The 16,533-nt window shown below is 38.5% G+C and overlaps 1 protein-coding gene across 2 annotated transcripts in view; it reads right to left on the bottom strand.

Annotated features, from left to right (window-relative positions):
- Positions 1-1,720: 1,720 nt before the first annotated feature.
- tgfbr1b (transforming growth factor, beta receptor 1 b) overlaps positions 1,721-16,533 on the bottom strand; it is a 62,466-nt gene continuing 47,653 nt past the window's right edge. For both annotated transcript variants that reach the window (XM_043688958.2, XM_043688957.2), the window contains exons 7-9: positions 16,220-16,344; positions 15,587-15,717; positions 1,721-5,729 (exon numbers count right to left, since the gene is read on the bottom strand). In XM_043688958.2, coding sequence (XP_043544893.1) covers positions 5,604-5,729; positions 15,587-15,717; positions 16,220-16,344 — 382 coding nt within the window. In that variant the 3' untranslated portion in view covers positions 1,721-5,603. The remainder of the gene's footprint in view (positions 5,730-15,586; positions 15,718-16,219; positions 16,345-16,533) is intronic.

The raw sequence follows: 16,533 nt of genomic DNA, 5'->3' as shown, positions 1-16,533 counted from the left end.
TGTATTTTGATCTGAGTCACCCACCTCTTTTTTAGTCTCTCAATGCAATGTATTATCTCTGCACAGACCTTAATTTGCCATGTTTTATAGCTGCAATGAGGTCAGTTGATTGGCTCTGGTGGAACCCAAAATGGGCGCAAGTAAGCAGGTTATTGCTAATGCTGTTTGATAGCACTGTTGACAACCCCTTCCATCACTTCACTGAAAACAAAATAGACTGGTAGGATAACAATTGGGTTTGTCATTTTACTTTAAGTCAGTTTTGATTGCCTTCACTGTTCAGACTTTTGAGTTGGAATGTCATGTTGACATTGTACAGGATGTTGGTGGTGCATCTTTTGGAGTACTGTCATTAAACTGGAGAGGGTTCAGAAAAGAAATTACCAGGATGTGGCCAGGAATGGAAGGTTTGAAATACAATGGTAAGCTGGCACTTTCTTCACAGGTGCAGAGGTGGTTGAGGGGTGACCTTAGGTGGTTTATAAAATCATGAGGGGCTTAGTGAAGGTGAATAACAAATGTCTTTTCCCCAGGATCTTTGAGGGGGGTCAAAAGTAGGGGCATATTTTTAAAGGTAAGAGGTGAAAGGTTTTAAAAAAGAAAAACGAGGAGCAACTTTTTCCAACAGGGTAGCTAATATGTGGAATGGACTGCCAGAGGAAGTCGTGGATATACGTACAGTTACTACGTTTAAAAGGTTTGGAGGGACATGGGCCAAATGCAGGCAAAAAGGACTAGTTTGATTCAGGAACATGGTTGGCGCCTAGTTGGACCAAAGGGTCTATTTTACTAAAAGCCTATATCCTTATGTTGAAGATTTAAATAGGCTCAGCATTTAGCGATTTGCAGAAAAAGAGCTCCAAATTTCTACCATCCTCCGTGTGAAGGGGCGCTTCCTGATTTAAGAATTAATAGCTGTCCTAAAATAAATAAACACTTAATTGAAGCACCTGTCAACCATTCAAATGCAATGCAGTGCAAGGCAAGGTTATTCAAGTTGTCTCCATAAATGATATGCTTGGAACTCAGTAGATGAAACAGCACTGAAGAGAAATAACAGAAAAATTCATTATCAGAGGTTCACTTATACCAATTTACAAAAGAAAAGCACAATCGAAGGCAAAAGCCACAAGCAACAATGTTAGACATCAAGATTTAAATTTAAAAAGATGGGTTTTATCTAGGGTTCCAAGTGGTAGAAATAGAGAATATATGCAGACACCGAGTTCTACGGCCATGAAGTCATAGAAAATGAGTTAATCTGTAATTTCATCATAATGGGAATACAGGAAAAAATTAGTCCAAAGGACTACTGTGCAAGTCTACGAAGCACAAAGGAAGAGGGAAAAATGTACTGATCACCACAAAACTAATAAAGACGGATTCAGAAAAGTAGTTGCTGGTAGAATATGTACTCTTCATGGTCAAACACCCTAACTGCACAGCTGTACTTAATGTAAAACTCCTTCAAATTTATTAAGTACCAATACTTATGTTAAAAGTTCTATATACATTTAAATTGCAATATGGGAGGGAAACCAGATTTGAGAATTAGTTAAATCACATTTTATACTTCATGCTTTTAAATTAGTATTTAGAGACTTTCTCACCAGGACTGGCTTATTGTTGCCCATCAAAATAGATCAAAAGTGCCAAACTATCACCTTAGCACATTTTTCTTCGAAGGTAAAGGAGAAGAGACACATTTACTATAGACTCATTATGTGAAGATGAATACTTTATTTTCATCTGATTTTGTCAGATGCATTGTACAATGCCAATACTTTCAATAAGCCATTTAATTCAGTATAGCATCACCATCTTCACTGCTCATTTTGTACAAAGACTATACATGATCTTAAGACTTAGGGGAGGGGATACATAATTTATGACCATGGTATTTTGGGAAGAAAGGAGGAAAAAGCTCATTGAATTCACAAATCTTTATGTACTCACTCCATATCTCCCCTTTTTCCAAACATGATGTGCTCCTGAAGGAAAAGCATTGCGAGAGCAGCATAGATACTTCCTGGATCAGCAATTTTGTACAAACAATAAAAAGGAATATATCTGGTATACAATAAGCCAGGCGCAATACGTACACAAGACACTTCAGTACCATGGACAGATGCAGGATTCTTGCTTTTCAAAATTAATACAGCATCCATATTTCATATAAATCAATGAGTTTGCAAACCTGCTGAGTTACTGAAACTCAGTATTTTCTCTCTCTCTCACACACACACACACACACACACACACACACACAGTGAGGTAAATATAACTTGGTCATTCCAGAGGTATCTTTAATTCAACACAAAATTACATAAAACGTTCAACTGTATGCTTTGATTGTAGAATAAATCTAAACCCAGATTCACAGAAAGACATGGCAAAGTGTAATAGAAAATGGGACTGTCCTGAAAAAGGCAGGTCATGGCACTCAAAACAAAAACTCACCCAACAGCACTTCAAAATTTAACAATCATCATAACATATGCAGCAGTATAATTTGCATTTTCCTAGAGGTGTCCTGGGCAAAATCTGTATAGTAATAAGCTAGCACTTCCAATATGCACATTTAGCATGCTACAGATCACAGAGTAATTATAACTGTTTTACAGGGAGGTGCTCTTTTGAATGAGTTCAAAAGCCTACCACACAAAACTCTTAATATATTAGAGATGTTTTTTTCTGTACTATATACGAGACCTATGGTAATATGCTCAGTGATTACTTACAACAGGAATGACTGATGAGAATTCTTAAAAACAAAAACTACACATTTTATCTATGGGTTTAGCAGCAATTTGCCACTTCATTCAAGTGCCTTCACCACTTGCATTTATAACACTGTTTTCCAGCCAGGAAATTACACACTTTCAGATTAAGTACCTTGAAATAACTTGAATTTATTTGGGTTAGAAACTAAATCCAACATTTTCTATATGGTAATTTGCCCACACATCTTTCTACCAGGTTTGTTACTGTGCAATAAAACTTCACACTATAGTTTAGTATTATTAAGAGAATTAAAAGCTTTCTACATTGCGCTCTATGCATTTTAAATATAATTGCATGTAAACTAAGTTGAAACTAAAAGCGAGACTAAACTCATTGAAGAGTAGTTCCAATTTTTGATGCAATAATGTAAATTGCTTTACGTTACTACATCTCAGTCAAATTCATGGAAATAACATCAACAGACTGCTGAATTGTGACAAATTTGAGTTTTGCTAAAGTCTATTCATCTCTCACACAATTCTCACATTTATCTTGGGATGGGATGCCAAATCTTTAGACCCAACTTCAAACACTGACAAAGTAAACCCATTAATTTCAACATAGCATTTCTATAATATAGATTAGAAAACCATATGCTGCTTTCAGTCTTTAATATGAAACTAATCAAAATTCTCCTCTATAAACCAAATAAAGCTCAGAAACAGGGGCTTGGAAAACTGTACTTCAGGAGAACCAAGCAGCAGATGTACACACATGCTTCATAGAACTGAATAGTTGCACACAGATTAACAGTGCAAGATCATAAGGCTCATTATGGCATTTTGGTGCAAATGAAGAGGCACAAGAGCCCAGACTGCGGTTTTTGCGAATGGTAACAGACCGCCAATCTGTATTGCAGTACAGCACCTTGAGCATAGGCTATTGAGATGTAATAGAAAACTAGAAAACCATGGAAACTCTTGTTTAAAATAAATAGAGCTGCAGGAGAAAACAAAAAACCTTTAACAGCCACTTCGAACAGGCACAAACTTTCCCTGAATATTCTTCCCCTTGCCACCAACTCTTCCCTAAAACAGCAACATCTCAGACATTTAAAAAAAATGGAAAGTTTTGCAGGACAAAACAGCAGTAGGCAAATGGTAAGAAATAATATCTGAATAGTGTAATTTAAATTGACAAATTGATTTCATTCAATTACAATTTTGCATTAATGCTCTCAGATATGGTTGTCTTCTAAAATACAATGGTAGAAAGATCTTTTCAAAAGCTAAATAAAGATCCAGTCTATTCCTAATACAAAAACTTATTTTAGTCACTATTGTTTCTGTTCTAAATTTATAAAAACAAGTCTAATTTTAATTGCGCATATCAACTGAAAACAATGTAAAATGTTTTCATCTTAAAGTGATCTAATAAAATACATAAAAACTGTAACACACTTGATTAATTGTTTAAAGGGTTATTAATGCTCACTGCAAACAGATTTAAGGAGACAAATGGGCAAATATTTATTAAGATTGCTCCCTGTATGCTACTTACAATAAAGGTATCTTCTGGCTAATATTAGCTCGTGTTGTACTAGTTTTGATTGCATCAATCTAGATTTTGTTAAAAGGAACTTGCTAAATTAGATACTAATGGACAAAATGCTTGGTTTTTAACCCAAAAAGTTTTCCGTTCCTTAGCAAAAATCAAATTGAGAGAGATTATGCACAAGTGGATGGCTAAGTGCTGTCCCCCATGCAGAGCTTAGGCTGAGACACCAAAATTACAAAACTGCAAGCACATTCTATGCAATTTCTATCAAATGCTTATTCCTGTTACAAGATAATAGACAATGGAGGCACACACAGGAATACTGCAACCATTCTTCTCAATTCTTTTCCACATGCTCCTGAAGGAGAATGGTTTGTGCCTGGCAAGCACTCAAATCATCATTTATGCATATGAAAACTGCAAACGTTATCTAGTAATACTGAAACCTAAAGTTGTACCTACTAACTAAGTTGTTAATTTATGGCACTCACCCAATTATCTTTTAGGCAAAACCACCAATGTTGCAGGCTATGATTTTATAAACGCTCTGGCACTTACAGGTGAGATCTGTGCACTGGCTTTCGAAATACTCAATTCCCTCTTCCCCACATTCAAACAAAATAAAGTAACAGCAATGCAATTGTATCTCAACGTTGCTTCTAAGTTATTCTGTAGCCATGTCTATGATTGGAGCCATGGTATAATGAGCAATTCTTCAAACCAATTATAAAGTATTCCTGACTCAAAGCTAGGACTTCAGCACACAAAGTGAAAACATAACAAAAAGGGTAAGGCAGCAAAATTATAATTTGATAGGTGAATTCCTCAACAGTAAAACTACTGCACAGACCTTGGATGAACAGTACCTTCCAATTGTGTAATACTGTATCTTGCACTGAAATTTCATTCATTTGTGGGACCAGCCCCATTATTAGTTCTTCCAATACACTGGGGCAGTGTTGGTAAAGGCATAAGTGTTCCAGCTTTTCTACAATTAAGACCAATAATAAAACTTCTCTGCTTATCAAGTTAAAGGTTAATTAAAAAAAACTAAGCTACATAATATCACATTGATGTCCTGGGAAGGTGTTCAATGCAGATTGGAACTCACAGCCTGAGCTCTGCATGTCCATGAGAGAGAGCTAGGCAGGGTGGAAATTTCCTATGCGGTGTATAAAATTTGGTGCAGTTTTTATGGTGATACAGGCAGTGTGATCCAACTTCTGCTTCCTCAATGAGGTAGAACAAAAATCCCTTCCAGAAAACTGCAATCCAAGTACAGTTATTGTCCTGTCCACTGTTTCTCTGGACTGCATGCATCTCTACATTTTTATGCCTTCCTGTTGGCTGAGCTGAGATAATGTTTTCTTGATCCGCAGGGCAGTTAATCTGGCTGCTCCATTGGCATACCAACATTCACGCATGATTTTGGCCATTACACGTAGAGCCTACAAAGAGATCAAAAGATTAGAATATACACTTACACTTCAGTTTGCAAAAAACTGCATGCTGCATCTAGTTTCAAAATCTATAAGTTTCAACTACTACCATCAACTTAACTACTCATAATCAAACTGAGTAACTCCTATTTCACTCACGTTAAAGAACAGGTGCAGACTAGGGATGACCAAGTTAAAGAAAATGTGGACAAAAAAAAAAATAAAGTTAAGCACATTCCAATTTAAACCTGTAACCTCTTGTGAACCTTCACTAGACATCAAAGCTTTCAAGCCATCATTTCCAAAAGTTCTATGTTGCTCCCACTCAGTTTATTCACCTTTCTTCATTCTCCCCAGTAATTGGAGATCATGGGTTGTTACCAAACTGTTAACACAACTTATAATTTCTCATTCTTTGACTGTATATTAACCTTCCATATGCAATTTGCAAGGGCAACATTCACATCTCCTGTATGATTAAAAACATATTCAAATGAAGTGAGCTCAGCACAATCTTGCTCTAAAATTATTCTGACTATATAGTAAAGACAGTCACGCACTTTTCCTTAGTGCTGTGATCCAATCAAAGACAGAAGAAAATCAACAGCAATTTTCAAAATGAAGCAGCTGCATATAGTCATATGAATTAGGAGAGGTGCAATTTTGTGATGTAGGGTTAAACTGCAGTTTAACCTCAATGTGAAAACAGAGACTAACATTTCTTCAAACTTCAACATAAATTAATGATAGGAAAATGGATAATTAGATTTAAAAATCAAACATAGCAAACTGACAATATTGTGAAGACAAACATGTCTATTTCAGATCTAAAACATTGACATAACTAGCCACAATCAATTCTTGGCAATACTTACTGGTAATTTATTGCAATTTTTAAAATCAGAACCTCATATTATTTTGATTTGGTGGGTAACAGAGTTTGATTGGTCTACGAAATGATGACTAGTTGTTAACGACAAAAGCCCTTTGTATGCCAAGAGCCAAGCGATTGGTTCTCAGGTAACTCAGATTAGGGCTGGGAACAAGATTCAGAGAGAAATGATCATACCTCCACCAGTTCAGGTAATGTCTCCCTGTGGTCAGCAGTTAAACCCCACTTTAAATGTGCAGATCACCAGTTTACCTTTCCTTCAGTAATTGCTGCAAGCAGTGACGTTTTGCTGAAAACATCAGTGGAAGCATCCATAAAATGAAAGATGAGAAGAAACCTTCTGATCACCAAGAACCAAATCAACAGATCTTGTGAAAAAGGACAACTAAACAGCTTTTCCAATTGTACCTGTGTCCTTTTATTTTCTTATCCCTATCAAGGTCTGACTTATCTTTCTTTGCATGCACCTGAATATGTGTTAGTAAGGTGTGCTTTGTATGGGGATTATAGATACTGACAGTTTGTCATGATTTGGAGATGCCGGTGTTGGACTGGGGTGTACAAAGTTAAAATCACAACACCAGGTTACAATCCAACAGGTTTAATTGGAAGCACTAGCTTTCACAGCACTGCTCCTTAATCAAGTGGTTGTGGAGTATAAGATTGTAAGACACAGAATTTATCGTAAAATATAGGGGATGCTGCATTTTTGATAAGGGATAGCATTAATGCTATACATGGGTAGGATATTCCTGGGAATACATTCAGGGAAGTTATTTGGGTGGAACTGAGAAATAAGAAAGGGATGATTACCGTATTGGGATTGTATTATAGACCCCCAGATAGTCAGCGGGAAATTGAGAAAAGGTTTATAAGGAGATCACAGTTACCTGTAAGAATAATAGGGTGGTTATGGTAGGGGATTTTAACATTCCAGACACAGACGAACTGCCATAGTGTTAAGGGTTTAGATGGAGAGGAATTTGTTTAAGTGTGCACAAGAAAATTTTCCAATTCAGTATGTGGATGTTCCGACTAGACAAAGTGCAAAACTTGACCTACTCTTGAGAAATAAGACAGGCTAGTGACAGAGTGGGGGAACACTTTGGGGCCAGGGACCATAATTCTACTAGTTTTAAATTAGTAATGGAAAAGAATAGATCAGATCTAAAAGTTGAAGTTCTTAATTACAGGAAGGCTAATCTAGATGGTACGAGGCTAGAACTTTCAAAAGCTGATTGGGGGCAGTTGTTCACAGGTAAAAGGAATGGCTGGAAAATGGGAAGCCTTCAAAGATGAGAGTCCAAAGCCAGAATATTCCTAGGGTGAAAGGAAAGGCTGGTCGTGTAGGAAATACTGGATGACGGCAGATATTGAGTTGGTGAAGAAAAAGGAGGAAGCATATGACAGGTATACACAGGAGAGATCAAGTGAATCCTTTGAAGAGTATAAAGACAGTAGGAGTATACTTAAGAGGGAAATCAGGAGGGCAAAAAGTGGACTTGAGATAGCTTTGGCAAATAGAGTTAAGGAGAATCCAAAGGGTTTTTACAAATACATTAAGGACAAAAGGGTAACTAGGGAGAGAATAGGGCCCCTCAAAGATCAGCAAGGCAGACTATATGTGGAGCCACAGGAGATGGGGGAAGTTACTAAATGAGTATTTTGCATCAGTGTTTACTGTGGAGAAGGACATGTGAGATACAGAATGTGGGGAAAAAGACGGTGACATCTTTAAAAATGTCCAAATTAAGAGGTGGTGATGCTAGATGTCTTGAACGCAAAGAAGTAGATAAATCCCCAGCACCTGATCAGGTGTACACTAGTACTGTGTGGGAAGCTAGTGAAATAATTGCTGGGCCTCTTGCTGAGATATTTGTATCACTGATAGTCACAGGTGAGGTGCCAGAAGACTGGAGATTGGCTAACATGGTGTCACTATTTAAGAAAGGTTGATGAATAGACGACAAACGAGACACCAGTGAGCCTGACATCGGCGGTGGAGAAGTTATTGGAGGAAATCCAGAAGGACAGGATTTACATGTATTTGAAAAGGCAAGGACTGATTAGGGATAGTCAGCATGGCTTTGTGCGTGGGAAATCATGTCTCATGAACTTGATTGAATTTTTTGAAGTAGTAACGAAGAGGACTGATGAAGGCAAAACAGCGTATGCGATCTATATTGAGTTCAGCAATGCGTTCGACAAGCTTCCCCATGGGAGACCGGTTATCAACACCTGTAATCTCCTGGAATAATGGGAGAACTAGCCATTTGGATACAGAACTGACTCAGAGGGTGGTGGTGGGATGCTTTTCAGACTAGAGGCCTGTGACCAGTGGTGTGCCACAGGTTAAGTGCTGGGTCCACTACTTTTCATCATTTTTATCAATGATTTGGATGGGAACACAGGAGATATAGTTAGTAAGTCTGCAGATGACACCAAAATTGTAGTAGCAGACAGCGATGAAGGTTATTTCAGATTATAACAGGATCGTGATCAGATGGGCCAATGGGCTGAGAAGTGGCAGATGGAGATTAATTTAGACAAATGTGAGATGCTGCATTTTGGAAAAGTCAATCAGAATAGAACTTACACACTTAATGGTAAGGTTCTAGGGAGTGTTGCTGAACAAAGAGACCTTGGAATGCAGATTCATAACTCCTTGAAAGTAGAGTCACAGATAGACAAGATAGTCAAGGTGGCGTTTGGTATGCTTTCCTTTACTGGTCAGGGCATTGAGTGCAGGAGTTGGTTGGTTATGTTGTGGCTATACAGGACATTGGTAAGGCCACGTTTGGAATACTATTTACAATTCTGGTCTCCCTCCTATCAGGAAGATGTTGTGAAATTTGAAAGGGTTTAGAAAAAGATTTACAAGGATGTTTTCAGGTTTGGAGGATTTGAGCTATAGGGAGAAGCTAAATAAGCTGGAACTGATTTCCCTGGAGCGTAAGAGGCTGAGGGGTGACCATATAAAGGTTTATAAAATCATGAGGGGCATGGATAGGATAAATTGACACGGTCGTTTCCCTGGTATGGGGGAGTCCAGAACTAGACGGCATAGTTTAGGGTGAAAGATTTCAAAGAGACCCAAGGGGCAACTTTTTCACACAGAGGGTGGCACGTGTATGGAATAAGCTGCTCGACGAGGTGGTGGAGGCTGGTACAATTACAGTATTTAAAAGGCATCTAGATGGGTAAATGAATAGGAAGGTTTTAGATGGATGCGGGCAAGTGCTGGCAAATGAGACTAGACTGGTTAGGATATCTGGTCGGCATGGAAGAGTTGGACCAAGGGTCTGATTCCGTGTTGTATACCTCTGTGACTATCTGTAGTTAGAGTCTAATTACTTATATTAGCAATTTTGTTACATACAGAAATCTGGTGTATGCTTTCTATCAACATGGGTCTGAAAATCAGATAAAGTGGCAATGTCCAAGTACTACTTAGAAATCTTAAACTTTTGTGATGGCTCTGGGACTGGTGGGGCTTGATTTTCAGTGTGCTACCCCAGTGTCTCTGTGACACTTTCAATCGGGCTTTTAAACATTGGTCTTTTCATTACATTTGATCCTACATTCAATTTAGGAAGCACCTGCATTCTAATCCCAAGTGTTAGCAAGCAACTTGAATATTCAACACTTTTTCAAAATATAATTAGCCAGAAAATTTTAGGCTTGTTCTGTTACTAATTCTGGGAAAACGAGGCATAAATTGGCCAAGAAATTGTCCCATTTTTATGCCAGTTGAGAAAGGAAACTGTTGCAGAAAGTTTGCCAAGTGTTCTGGCTAAGATTAAGAGGAAGACTGCCTTAATTAATGGAATTCCTGATCTTAAGTCTGACTGTGAAAACAAACATTTGAGTCGCTGAATGATGGGGAAAGAGAAGTGGAGATGGAGCTCATAACTAACATATACCTCACCCAATACCTTTTGAAACGAACAAGCCAATTAGAGGAGGAAACAAATGATAGGAACATAGATGATGTGGAGTTGCCGGTGTTGGACTGGGGTGGACAAAGTTAAAAGTTACACAATACCAGGTTATAGACCAACAGGTTTATTTGAAAGTACAAGCTTTCAGAGCACTGCTGCTTCATCAGGTAACTAGTAGGGCAGGATCATAAGACACAGAGTTTACAGCAAAAGATCAGTGTCATGCAACTGATAGATATATTGAACAAATCTAGATTACTGTTCAGACTTCCATCTTTTAGAATAGATTGTAGGTATTGATTCATTAATATGCAAATCCCAGAACTTCTTTCTAGTCACATTCCTGAGATAAAGTTTTATATTAAAAAAGTGACATCACAGCTCAGACAATGCATTAAAGGCATAATGTTAGAGTCTGTCTGTATATGCCAACCTTGAGTCAGACTGATTTGATTTCCAAAGTAGGAATTCATTAAATGTTGTATGGATGGACTGCCTGTAGATTGTGCACTTCTTGAACAAAATAGAATGCATCTGCAAATACAATTCTGCAATGCAAACTCACCCTATTATCTTGTGCACGCGCGCAAGCACGTGAGGGACAGAGAGAGACTGGCATGGGCATGGGAGAGTGTGTGGGCGTGTGCATGTCTGGTAGATAGTGTGCATGAGTATGACGGAGTATAAGCCTGTGAGAGGGTGTGTGCGTGGATGAGAGTGTGTGGGGTGTATGCGCGTCTCAGTGACTATGAGAGGGTCTGTGCAAGTGTGTTAGTGTGTAAGAGTGTGTGCGCATGTATGCTTGTGTGAAAGTATGCTTGTGTGCATGTGTGAGAATGCATAGTAAAGTGGAGTCACCTGTAGCGTGACATGAACCCAAGGTCCCAGTTAAGGCCATCCTCATGGGTACCAAACTGAGCTATCAGCCTCTGCTTGGCCACAATGTTTTGTTGCATATCCCGAAGTCCGCCTTGGAGGATGGTCACTCAACGACCTGAGCCCGAATGTCCCGACTGCTGAAGTGTTCCCCGACTGGGAGGGAACATCCTTGTCTGGCATTTGTTGCATGGTGTCCATTGAACTGTTGTTGTAGCGTCTGCTTGGTCTTGCCAATGGACCATGCCTCAATGTACCGCGCATGCGCACGCACATACCTCCCCCATATGCACACGCACAAATCTGTAGGGTGAATTTGCATTTGCAGAATTATATTTGCAAATATATTCTATTTTGTTCAAAAAGTACACAATCTGTAGGCAGTCCATCCACGTAACATTTTATAAATTTCTATTTTGGAAACAGAACCAGTCTGACTCAAGATTGGAATACAGACAGACTCTAATGTTATGCCTTTAATGCATTAGCTGAGATGTCACTTTTTTTTACAAAACCCAAGTTTATGGGCGGCACGGTGGCTAGCACTGCTGCCTCACAATGCCAGAGACCCGAGTTCAATTCCCGCCTCAGACGACTGTGTGTGGAGTTTGCATGTTCTCCCAGTGTCTGCTTGGGTTTCCTCCGGGCGCTCCGGTTTCCTCCCACAGTCCAAAAATGTGCAGGTTAGGTGAATTGGCTGAGCTAAATTACCCATATAGTGTTAGGTGAAGGGGTAAATGTAGGGGAATGGGTCTGGGTGGGTTGCGCTTCAGCAGGGTCGGTGTGGACTTTGTTGGGCCGAAGGGCCTGTTTCCACACTAAGTAATCTAATCTATCTCAGGAATGTGACTGGAAAGAAGTTTTGGGATTAACATATTAATGAACTGAAACCTGCAACCCATTCTAAAAGATGAAAGACGTAACAGCAATCTAGGGGTGTTCAATATATCGAATCAGTTGCATGACACTATGATCTTTTGCTATAAATTGTGTCTTATGATCTTGCCCCACTAGTTACCTGATGAAGCAGCAGTGCCCCAGAAGCTCTTCCAAATAAACCAGCTGGTCTATAACCTAATGGAATGCAGATGTGATGCAACACGAACATTTCAAGAAAGATATATTCTCACCACTAAGTCAATAAAGAGCTATCTGAATTATGGTCATGGAACTGGCTGTGACTGGTGGTGATCAAATTACACAAAACGGCCCTTGATGGAAACCAAGTTGAAGTGTCTTGAAAGGATTCACAGATGGAGCCTTGCAACGTTATAGTCTCAGGTAAGCATGATATTATGAAATGAAATTTAATTACTGTATTTTTCAGTTTTTTCCCTATAAAAAAAGATAAAGAACACCAGCCAATATATTGAGGATTGTCGGATGAAAGTTATGATTCCAGACATCTGGCTAAGACAAATCTTCAGCGTGAAGTCAGTATAAATTTAAAAACAAACATAAAATGGGATAATTCAATTTAAAAGGAACACTGAATAATTCTGCAAGTACAGACAACTTAACATTACATGCTTACATGTTTAAATAGTTGACACCAGCTGTTAAGAACAAAATTTGAATCTCAAGCAAGAGTTAACAGTCAAACAAAAGGCTAGATCCTCTCAACAGTTTTCATAAATCTGGATATCATTACATGTTCCCTCAGTGCTGTCTTCCAAGCACTAGTGATGAGCATAAAAGCAACATGAACTTTCAATAACCTAAAAAACAGTTCAGTTGGAAAGAAAACACTGAAACATGATTAAAAAGGTATTAATCACGCACTATTTTAAAAAAAAAGCTTTACTACTTAGCATAACCTTTAGATTTTATTTGCTCCTTAGTATAAAGGTTATAATATAAATGTCTGGAAAGTTGCGTTGTCTGCATTTACTGAATTGTAAAAGCTTGCTTTGAAGAATGAATAACTTTGAAGTTTACATCTGTTCAAGTGCCAAGAACTTTGTCTATCATCACCTACCACAATGTCTGAGGGCCAAGAGACATCTCATGCTGCTACATACGTATGGAAAAGAAACGGCAAAGTAATTGAGGCCACATTCTATTTAACTCAAGCCATCATATTAATACAGGAAATCTGCATTGATCACTAACGTAAGAAATTTCCATTGGTACTAATGATTCGATGACCATTTCAACATAGGATTTTTGTCTTTTGTACCGAAAAAAAAAACTACGGCTTAGGACTCTCGCAAGCAATGTTGCTTCTGAAATGTGACTAAATGCTGTCTTGAGAAACAGAAGCTCAAACCTAAGGTTGAATCGTGCAAGCTGGAAGCATGGCAAAAATGCAATACAATTTAGGTAAAAGGCAGAAAAGAACATGAGACAGCACACGCTTGGATTTTAGAATGAGGGATTCCAACTGTGAAATCAGTGAACGAAGTTTCACCAGATTTCTTTACAGCTTCCTTAAAATTTAGGTAGCAGAATTTTAAGAATTTTTGAATTACAGGTACACAATCCTTAATCCCTTGGGGACAGCTGGTTTTCTGAATTTGGAATGTTTCAGATTTCGGATTAAGTAACAGTTAACGGTGAAATTTAAAAATCTTACCGATCAGCAGGCACACCTGAGAGTACTACGAGCCTGGAGACAGAATTAACACCAGCCAGTGCTGAGCCACGCCACCACATCACATCTGAATGACATGGGACAATTGGGTGTGGAGTTTAACAGTGGTTAAACTGCTTGCACGCCAAACAACCTTGTTATGGAGAAAAAACTTCACGAAAATCTTTATACCTCGGAGCATTTCAGATTTCGGATAAAGGATTGTGTGCCTGTATAGCACTGGAATTTAAAACCTTTAGATATCAAGCCAAACAGACAGGATCACAACCAAAAGAGAAAATGCTGGAAAATCTAAGCAGGTCTGGCAGCATCTGTAAGGAGAGAAAAGAGCTGACGTTTTGAGTCTAACTGACCCTTTGTCAAAGCTAAAGAAAAAGGGAGAAATAGGGAGGTATTTATCAGAGGCTGAGAGAAGGCGAGTCATGGCTCCAGAACCAAAGGTAGCAATAAAGAGGTGATAATGACAGTGCATAGAGAGATTATAGGGAGATTAGGAGCTGTGCCAGTGCTAAGTGACAAAATATGTGGGGGATGGGGGGGAGAAAATGGGTGAAGCAGAGGCAAAATGGAAAACAGGGGAGAAGAGTAGCAAAGGGGGAAGAGAAGAAAAAGATGATGAGAGAGTGGGGAGCAAGAGAAAGAGAGACAATCAAGAAATCAAGAACAGTGAAAAACATATTTTAAAAAATAGATAAAATAAATGAAAAAATTACAGAGCAGAATGAAAACAGTGGGATCAAGATGGGATAATCATCTGAAGTTGTTGAATTCAATGTTGAGACCTGCAGGCTGTAACATGCCTCGTCGGAAGATGAGATGCTGTTCCTCCAGTTTGCATTGAGCTTCACTGGAACATTGCAGCAGGCCAAGGACAGACATGTGGGTATGGGAGAGCAGGATTGTGTGTTGAAATGGCAAAAGAGATTATAGGGACCTGAAGAGATTATAGGCCACAGGAAGGTCCGGGACCTGATTGCATACAGACCAAAGGTGCTCAGCAAAGCGATCTCCCAATCGGCGTTTTGTCTCTCCGATATAGAGGAGACCACATTGGGAGCAATGAATGCAATAAACCAAACTGAAAGAGGTATAAGTGAAACGCTGCTTAATCTGAAATTAGTGTTTGGGGCCTTGACAAAGCTTTGATAAAGGGTCAGTTAGACTCAAAATGTCAGCTCTTACAGATGCTGCCAGACCTGCTGAGATTTTCCAGCATTTTCTCTTTTGGTTTCAGGTTTCAGATTCCAGCATCCACAGTAATTTGCTTTTATTCAGACAGGATCACAACTAATTTAGTGAAACCAGATTCACAGAGAAGAAAACCAATATTTAACCTGAAATATTAAATCCAGTGACAGGAGAAAATTAATGCTGTTCATAAGATCTTTCATGAGTAAAGCAAAACAGCATACTTTTCAAAATGTCTTTCACCCTTACATTCCCTCTCTTATAAAAAGTATTCACAAAGGAAAAAAACAGTTAGATCTCGAAATAATTGGGATGCTTGATTGAAGTAAGTATATGCTTAACAGTTTAAATATAAATGGAGGTTCATGAGTATTACCTCACAACTTTGCCATCGGTTCGGAATGTTTGGCCTTAGTTTCTGCTCACACACAACCTTCCTCATTTCCTCAATTGAAGGATCTGATGGTACTAGGTCATAGTAAGGCAGCTGGTAGTCTTCATGAATACCTAAAGCACCAGTCAAATACAATTTATTGGTGATATGGAATGTGAACAGTGAACAAGTTACTTCTTTAAAGAACTCCAACAAATTAATTAAATAAGATTTGCTTTGACAAAGCCATGTTACTCTGACTGATTACTTTTAGCTTCTCACTGTCCCGTTAAAACATGTTTAAAACTGGCTTCTATTTTTTGACAGATATTAAGCTAATTGGCCTGTAGCTTCCAGCTTTCGCCTCCATCCCTTTTTGAATAGAAGAGTTACAGTAGCTATTTTCCAGTTTAAAAGAACCTTCCCCCAAAAACAGCATTTTTCCATTAGATTCTACTTTCGGTTCAAGGTGAGGAAAGATAATTTTTGGAATACGAATGTCTCATTTTAGTTACCCAGTATCAGCAAATGAACATGTTGAGGTGCAGAGTACAGCTTCCTATACTCTCCAAGGAACATATCACAACGTAAATTGTAGCAGCATGTTCAAGAAAATGCATGAAATGTTTTACTTACCACCCACTGAACATCTCCGTGCAATTTCCCAGAATACCAAGCCCATAGCATAGATATCTGCCCTTTTAAAAGACTCAAAATGTTTCATGTTTATAGAATCATCGAGGACTTCTGGAGCCATATACCTGTTTATTTAAAAAAAAGGACTTAAATGTAGATCAGTTATTTAAAAACACAAGCAATTCACTTTCTCTCAATCCTGATATAGTTGCTGGGATTTCACGTGGTTACTTTGGAAGATGCACTTCAAAACTTAATGATTGTACACATCAAGATGTGATACACCCAATGATGTTGACAAGGTAAGAAAGAAA

The sequence above is a fragment of the Chiloscyllium plagiosum genome, unplaced genomic scaffold (assembly GCF_037043375.1).
Source record: "Chiloscyllium plagiosum isolate Xiang-an unplaced genomic scaffold, Cpla_swu_hap1 HiC_scaffold_4, whole genome shotgun sequence".
In the NCBI taxonomy this organism is placed as follows: domain Eukaryota; kingdom Metazoa; phylum Chordata; class Chondrichthyes; order Orectolobiformes; family Hemiscylliidae; genus Chiloscyllium; species Chiloscyllium plagiosum.
The sequence above is the reverse complement of the archived record's forward strand: the minus strand, read 5'-3'. Positions and strand labels throughout refer to the sequence as shown.